The 7645-nt window shown below is 40.3% G+C and overlaps 2 protein-coding genes and 1 long non-coding RNA gene across 3 annotated transcripts; 1 reads left to right on the top strand and 2 right to left on the bottom strand.

The window, feature by feature from the left end:
• Nucleotides 1–52: 52 nt before the first annotated feature.
• LOC124186652 lies at nt 53–1557 on the bottom strand. The gene is made up of 2 exons (XR_006871706.1): nt 1068–1557; nt 53–992 (listed from the first exon to the last, which is right to left on the bottom strand). It is a non-coding gene; the product is annotated as an uncharacterized LOC124186652 (long non-coding RNA).
• Nucleotides 1558–1774: 217 nt separating this feature from the next.
• Nucleotides 1775–5083, bottom strand: LOC124186642 (protein disulfide-isomerase A3). Its single transcript, XM_046578507.1, has 5 exons — nt 4783–5083; nt 4114–4345; nt 3800–4008; nt 3536–3652; nt 1775–3432 (listed from the first exon to the last, which is right to left on the bottom strand). The coding sequence occupies exons 1-5, from the start codon at nt 4923–4925 to the stop codon at nt 2658–2660; spliced, it is 1476 nt and encodes a 491-aa protein (XP_046434463.1). The 5' UTR covers nt 4926–5083; the 3' UTR covers nt 1775–2657.
• A 749-nt stretch (nt 5084–5832) lies between these two features.
• LOC124186647 (iron-sulfur cluster co-chaperone protein HscB) lies at nt 5833–7425 on the top strand. Its single transcript, XM_046578519.1, has 3 exons — nt 5833–6381; nt 6468–6724; nt 6837–7425. The coding sequence occupies exons 1-3, from the start codon at nt 5983–5985 to the stop codon at nt 6964–6966; spliced, it is 786 nt and encodes a 261-aa protein (XP_046434475.1). The 5' UTR covers nt 5833–5982; the 3' UTR covers nt 6967–7425.
• Nucleotides 7426–7645: the final 220 nt, after the last annotated feature.

Genomic DNA, 7645 nt, shown 5'->3' with positions numbered 1-7645 from the left:
AAAAATTGTACCGTTGTTTGCGTTGCTCGAGGGTTAGACCCTTGTTGCTCTCCTGTTCTGCGGCAGATTTCTTTGCAGCCTTTTTCATGTTTTTGGCCCGAGCTAAGTCTCGCTGATTCCCACCTGCGGGTCATTATTTTCAAAACATAAGTACTTAGGTGGGTAGAAAAATGCCCCGGGCTTTTTCGAAGGACTTTTACAATATGTAATTTACGGAGAGCCGATGGCCGCGGGCAAATACCATCGCTACCTTCACGTTATTGATGGAAAACGAATTTTCGAACCAAACGAAAACCGGACGATAGTCATCTGTTTCACAACCGGTTGCCTTCCCAGCTTTGACGGCTCGTTTCGCAAATGCTTTTTCCGATTGGGCATAACTTTCTATAGCGTATGACGTGTGTACGTGAATCATCACCTTGAAAATAAGCCGTACAAACTAAAGGTGCAACAAAAACGAATAACAACATGAAGACGGGAAAGAAGAAAATCTCAATGGTACAAGAAACGATGTAACGTTCAGTTGTTTTACACGCGCATGAATATGGTTTATTTATTTTTCTGACAAGGTATTTCGCGTACGCATGATATATGCATACACGAGAACGAACGCTGATAATTTTATTAGCGATGGTATAAAATTAGAAACGATGATAATTTAATATTTAGGTGTAACAGGACAATTTTTTTTTTTTTTTACGAGAACATGGAACGTTAATTGATCTTGTTATGCAGCGTCGTCGAACTTCAGGTCGTACACATGAATATCGAAAATAACGAACTGGAACGTCGGTAAAAATGTATGATCGTGAGCATCGTGAGGCTTGGACAAGGCTTGTATATTCGCTTGATAATCGTTGGGAAATATCGTTGTGAATTAAGTCATTGACTACGCTCAATGCGACAAGTTCGATTCGTAGATGACACGTTCGTTGTATGAAATGAGGACAGTGATATGGCGATGTGACGACAGAATGCGAACAGAATTGACACTGGTAAAGAAGAAAAAAAAAAAGTAAAAAAACACTGCAAAACAAAAGATGATGCGGAAAAAAACCAATACTTACGAGTCATTTTTCAGCCTTGATCTCCGACTAGCAAGTACTTCGAAATTTGACACGCAAATATCTGCGACGTCTCGATCAACGAGCTCCTCTATCCAACTCTCTCGCTCTAAAATTTCTGAAGTGAATAGCGAACCAAAAATAATCCGATATAAAAGCCTTCTGCTGTTCACTGCTCCACCTGTAGTTCGAGTTCTGTTATCGTTACGATGGCGCTACTGTCGACAAGCGGATAGAACTAGTCACGCCTTTTGGCATGGAACTTAGCAACTAAATTTCAAACTTTCCCACGTAACCGACCCGTTATTATCACGAAAACAGTCGATCATGCAGAGCTGATTTCAAGAACTGTAAATCATTGGCTCATTGTTACTCGATAGATAAAATTTTTGGGATCTTAATGAAAACCTTCATCCTGATCCACAATATCCCAATGAATTTCGAAGACCACAGTAGCATGTACACAATTAGCATGCGGTGTACAATAACGATAATACCTATGGAAGGAATATAAGAATGTGAAGTTCCAATGATTAATGATTGCAGATCACACAGCAATCATTCGTAAATTTTATGTTACGATTACGTTATGGGAACGAGAGTAAAGGTTTTATTATTCATTATAAAAATTCTATTTATTCAATCGATCGATCTATAATAATAATAATATTATCATTATCTTAATCACACATGAAATAATTTCGTATTTCCTATACGTATGCATATATTTTATTAATTGTGTGTGTGATATAAAAACAAATTTACGTTTCTGTAAAAAAAGAGAAAAACTAACTCGTAAGTAATTATTCCTACTCATTACCGCTGAACTCAGCCGAGTTCTGCGACGATGTTGGAATGATACAATATCTAGTTAAAAATTCTTTTCTCTGTGAGAAGGAACGCGAATTATTCAGTTTCCATCGGCTTTCTTTGCCATTATGTAAGTTTGTATAGAGATTGCTAGTTTCTTTGTTTTTTTTTATTATTCTTAATTTTCAAAGAAGAAGATCTAACCGCACAACTGGTATTCAAACATATAGAAATACAGAAAAATTACCAAACCTTACACGGAAAAAACGCGAGGATAATGATCACCGACACATTCAAAACAACTTTGTATATGTTGATGAGTACATGTTCCTCTGTTACAATCGTGACATTGTTGTGAATGTTTACTGACCCTCTGCGATCTTTGATTCCTTAAAGTATCGTGCAAATGAGAAATTAAACACTTTCACGCTATCAGCAATATTTCCGCTATTCGCGCTCGCTTCAGTTTAGGTACGACGAATATGATACAACCCAATTTATACAACGCAAGTTTGAGTCATTAGCCGATAAATGTCATTATGTACGTATGTATGCATGTATGTATGACGTGTATGTATGTACACAGATCTCAAAGTATACTATGTGTACGATTATTTTTAATGTTTATATTTCAAAGGATGACATTATATCGTTATCACTCTCCCAAAATAAGACTGTTGATAGAACACCACCTTGTCATACTTTACTATTTACGATTCATACCCTTTATCTCGCGCGGACTTAGATACGCCTGGAACATCGTTAGTAGGGTGATAATCGAACTTAAAGTTCGTCAGCCGGAGCCTTCTTGGCCTTTCCTTTCCGGTCGTATCCTTGGAGCTCGTTAGTCGCATGTTTAGCAATGTATTTAATGAAGTCATCGAGATCCCTGCCACCCTCGTATTTGATGGGATCGTCTTTAGAGTTCTTGGGTGCCCAGAAGAGCGTTGGGAAACCTTTCACCTCGTATGGCGCGGGCACATCGTTATTTGATGCATCAAATTTCACAATTTCAACATCCTCATTGGCCAACTTGTCTCCCAATTCGTCGTAAATTGGAGCGAGTTTCTTGCAGTGGCCGCACCAGGGTGCGTAGAACTCAATTAGCGTATCCTTGTCATTGTTGGTTACAATCTCGTCGAAGTTTTTGGCTACCGCAATCTTTACGTTTCCGCTATTGTCCTCGGGGATTGGCTCGGACTTTAGATAAGGCTCGAGAACTCCGCCTTCGAAGTCCTTCAAGAAAGCCTCAAAGTTTTCGACGGAGAATTCGTCAGTCATTACGAATTTCTGGTTCTTTGCATCGCGCGCCAATACGGTCGGCTTGTCACCCTTGGTGAAACTGATTCCATAGTCATTGAGCTCGTGTTGGAAATCGTCCTTCGATGAAATCGCAAAGTTTAGACTTGGGAAATCCTTTGCAACCTTCAGTATCCTGTTACGCCAGTAGTTTGTTCCCTTTACGTTCTTCACATAGTCGACGTTGTAGTACGCAACTACCAACGGGTTCTTGAAGTCTGCTGCGTTGTCTCGTGTTCTCACGCCAACAATGCCAAAGCTGGAAAAGTGATGTTCACGATAAGTTATCATGATTTAGTACCTTATAATTGTCAATATAACAGATTCTATGAAAACCAATGAAATCAGTGGAGAATACTTACTAGTTCTTGGTGATAAAGTCATTCACGTCGGCAATTGAATCGCCACCTTCGTAGGTCACGCTGCTTGGCTCAAATTTGCTGTGCAAAATTTTTGGACGGTAGAGGACAATGTTATTTCTGAAAAATAGAATTGGCATAGTTAAGATTTCAGCTGAAACAGAGAAGTTCGTGATAACCGGCACGTATATTTTAGTGTGAAGACTTTTGTTAGTTGGTAAGCAAATTGATATTGAGTTTTCTGAAAAATGACGCAGTTACACTTACTTCAATCCTTCCTTTTCAAGTAGTGCGTTGGCACTTGTATGCGCGAACCTGACCTTCTCCCTCAGTTTCTTAGCAACAGTATGAAAGGCGGCTGACAAGGGTGAATCGTCCTTCTCAAAGTAACCGATCACTCCAACCTCGTCAGAATCCAAGAAGCCCTTCTGGCAGTCTTCGCCAGTTAATTCCTTGGAGGCAGGTCCAACTTGAGCCTACAAGACGACACAAAAACAGTGTAAAAGGAGGCTCCAAAATTTCAGGAATCAAATAATTATATTATTTGCATACCTTATTGTGGTTACTTTATTTAGTCATACCTTCATGTGCTTTGCGATACCAGGAGCTTCTCTTGGGCCGTTGTAATCGCCGACCATTTCATTTTTGGAAAATACCTTCAGCGTCGGATATCCGCTGACCGAGTATTTGTTGCAGGTGGTTTTACCCGCCTCTGTGCAGTCAACCTTGGCCAAAGTGATCGGCGGATCATTACCTTTAAGAAGTTCCGCCGCTTTGGCATATTCGGGCTTGAGGCGTTTGCAATGTCCGCACCTGTACGAATGCGAGAAATATGAACCATAATACATAATAAACTTAGAATAAAGCGAGACATAAAGATTCGTTGTGGCGAAGTTCAATATTAGATAACGGCATTCTGCACACAAAGAAGCAACGATTTCATGCGAGATAAGGAGGTTACGTGATTCTGAGAGAATACATCTCGACTTGAGAGTATATGTGCGTATGTATAAAATATTATTGTCAAAGCTACTAACTAAGATTGGTGAATAATCATCGTCGCATATGTCCCGAAAACAGCGGCGAGTGCGTCTGACGTTTAACGTCACGTTCGAAAGGAGATAAGCGGTCTTTTCGACCGGGTGCCGGTGCTTCGGTAAGTTATGGGGCGGGTAGCGACTGTTCGAGATTTTCCGAATCCAAAGCCACGGAATAAAAAGTGAGGTAAATAACAAGCTTCGAATGCTTACCAAGGCGCGTAGAACATGACGAGTGAATTCTCATGGCGTTCCAACTCGTGGGAGAAATCGTCGTCCGTCAATTCGAGGACGTCCTCTTCGGCGGCGAAAGCGCCGAGAGCCAGAGACAGCAGGATTAAACTTCTGAACAGCATTTCGCGAGCTTGTCGAACCCTCCGCTGGCGAAAATTGTTCTTCTGAAGTACAACGCTCGGGAATCGGAAGCAATCGGAAGACTAACGACTGACTGGAATCAACGACTGATAGACGGAACTGAAGGGAGAGGACGACGTGGCTCGCGTGGAGGCCGCTCAGAGCGAGGTACGACCTGCGCGTTGTCGCGAGCTGATTGGACGAATTTGAAAATACGCCGCCGGATCGCCCGCAATGGAAGCGCAGGAGGTGCTCGGAGTTTTCTTTTCTTATTCCCCGTTCGTCGCTTCTCCCTCTCTTCTTCGTACTCATTCATCGGCAAATTACGTTTATTCGTTGTCAGCGCTTTCAGCATTTTTCGGCGGAATGCCAGACAAGTCTAGGTCCTCGTTTCTGAAATCGTAGATTAGGTTTGAACAATCGTTTGTCAGCTGTTAAGGCTTCTCTCTGGCTGTTACACGATTCATCGAACCGAAATCTATCCCGAGGATTTTCTTTTTTCTCGGAGTTTTCATTAACTAAATATCTTTCAAACAACATCGGTTCACTGGCTCACACGTAAATATAAGAGCGGACTCTCGTCAATCATGAGGCTGAAGTTCGTAATGTTTACGTAGCAAAATTTTGGGATAAAAAATTACTATTTTGCAAGTTTATACAGTGACTTTGAGATAGTTAATATGGGTAAGCTTTCAAAATATCAATACATTTTGCCCTGTTGTGATTTACTTAATTTCAGACATTCCTGCAACTGTGAAATAACGATTTTCCAAAATGTTATTCATTACGATAATGTTACTAACTTCAACCTAATCGTCAATCAGCTACCGGCGATTCACGTTCGACAAACAAGTCGAAAGGATCTGATTCAATTTTACAAGTGAAACTGACCAATCGCATCGTCTCGTGTTTAGAATTCAATATGGCCGCCACTGTTCAGCGTAATGTCTTCTTTCCTTCCTCGCGTACTGCCGTATTGTAGTTTCGATGGTATTGCCAATCGCTTTGCAATTACAGACGAGCCGTAACAGAATAACAAGAAAATTCTAATTCCGAGCTATGACTAGCCGTTCTTTAACGAACGGCATGAGGCTGCGATCCATTTGCCGTTGCCTTGCGACAAGAGGTTATGTCGGCGTATGTAATCGCCCGGATTTATGTACGAACGACAAATCGGGGCGTACGAATTTCGCAATTGCTAGTATTAGCGATGCGTCTCGTTGCTGCAGGAATTATTCGAGCGACTTACCCTCTAAATGTTGGAAATGCGACTTCCAGTACAAGTCAGATTTATTTTGCTCCAAGTGCAGGGCGCTACAGGAGCCGCCCGAGAATCTGAATTATTTTCAAATAATCGGCGTCAAACGGAATTACGACCTGAAGAGTGACGAAATCCACAAAAAGTACAGAGAATTACAACACTATCTGCATCCTGACAGGTTTAGCAATAGCACAGAGGTGATCGAGTACTTTCACCGAATTTTCTGTCTTATTTCATCTTTACTGAGAGAACTTTGACCCATCTTTTCAATCCTCATTCACAGAAAGAGAAGGAATTATCGGAGAACCTATCGTCGCTTGTCAACAAGGCCTATAGTACGCTCTCACACCCTCTGAGCAGGGGTCTGTATATGTTGGCATTGGAGAAGTTGGAAATACCTGAGGGGACGACTACTTTAGATCCTGAATTTTTGATGACGGTGATGGAAAAAAACGAGGAGATCGAAGCGGCCACTGATAATGCTGAGAAAGTGATGAAATTGATCATGGAAAATAGGGAAATATTAGCGGATTACACCAGGTAATTTTGCACTTTGTTTGACAAGGATTATAAACGTATGGTTAAGGATCTCCTTCCGATCTTATTCAACACTTTTCATACTTCATTATTACTGCTTTTCTAATTTTTACAGACAAGTGTCAATCGCTTTTCGAGAGAAAAACATTGAGCTGGCTAAAAAACTTCTTGTCAAAATGAAGTACTATGCCAGTATGGAAGCAAGATTGAAAAATCTGAAAGAAAATTTAGGCATTGTTGAGTAGAATGACTATTGGAGCATCTCGAGGCTAGAGGAACATAAATAGCAGAAAGCTTCTGTTCTGCATTCGTAATTAGTATTTCTCGGTTGATCGGTAATCTTATTTACCTTATTTTACATTTCACAGACGGTTTCCCCTGTTCAAAGTCCTCTCATAATTACGTAACACATAAGCTACACTTTCCTAACAATATTTTATCATTCCTAGACGTTCCTTTATAGACTTCCCTCAAATTGTCACTACAAAGCTCCACCATTATTCAATTTGTAAGCATGTCTTACAAGAATCAGATTGCACATCACTTAATTTATAGCTTCTGAGACTTTCGCTTCGACATCCTCGAAGCTATTTACTGAAGATTTAAATTCGAATGTATAGATAACGTGTACAAAAGTTGAAAAAGTCTTCTTCAGGGGCAGAGGATTCTGAAGATTGTAAATAAAATTATAGAATAGTCTTGGATGGATGCAATATGTAGAGTAATGATTCTCATCTTTCAATTAGACTTAATTTGAGTCTAGACTTGCAAGAAACTTTAGCAAGAATCAAAGCTGTAACACATTGACTCAATGCTTTGGGTTTAATAGGGTCAACTTCATTGTACAAAAGGTGATATATCGTTAGTAACCGTGTAAGTTTAGATGTGTATATAGCATCTTGCTGAAGTAGAAAAATTGTGATC

This window comes from Neodiprion fabricii, chromosome 7, assembly GCF_021155785.1.
Source record: "Neodiprion fabricii isolate iyNeoFabr1 chromosome 7, iyNeoFabr1.1, whole genome shotgun sequence".
Taxonomy (NCBI): domain Eukaryota; kingdom Metazoa; phylum Arthropoda; class Insecta; order Hymenoptera; family Diprionidae; genus Neodiprion; species Neodiprion fabricii.
Note: the sequence above shows the minus strand (reverse complement) of the source record. Positions and strands in the feature narration are given on the sequence as shown.

Bases quoted from the DNA above. Each gene is read 5' to 3' on its own strand.
- LOC124186642 (XM_046578507.1), bottom strand. From the start codon at position 4,925: ATGCTGTTCAGAAGTTTAATCCTGCTGTCTCTGGCTCTCGGCGCTTTC. The intron at 4,346-4,782 runs GTAAGCATTCGA...GCATTCGTACAG, and splicing joins GTCATGTTCTACGCGCCTTG to GTGCGGACATTGCAAACGCC. The intron at 4,009-4,113 runs GTATGACTAAAT...GTCGTCTTGTAG, and splicing joins GTATCGCAAAGCACATGAAG to GCTCAAGTTGGACCTGCCTC.
- LOC124186647 (XM_046578519.1), top strand. From the start codon at position 5,983: ATGACTAGCCGTTCTTTAACGAACGGCATGAGGCTGCGATCCATTTGC. The intron at 6,382-6,467 runs GTGATCGAGTAC...CCTCATTCACAG, and splicing joins GGTTTAGCAATAGCACAGAG to AAAGAGAAGGAATTATCGGA. The intron at 6,725-6,836 runs GTAATTTTGCAC...TAATTTTTACAG, and splicing joins ATATTAGCGGATTACACCAG to ACAAGTGTCAATCGCTTTTC.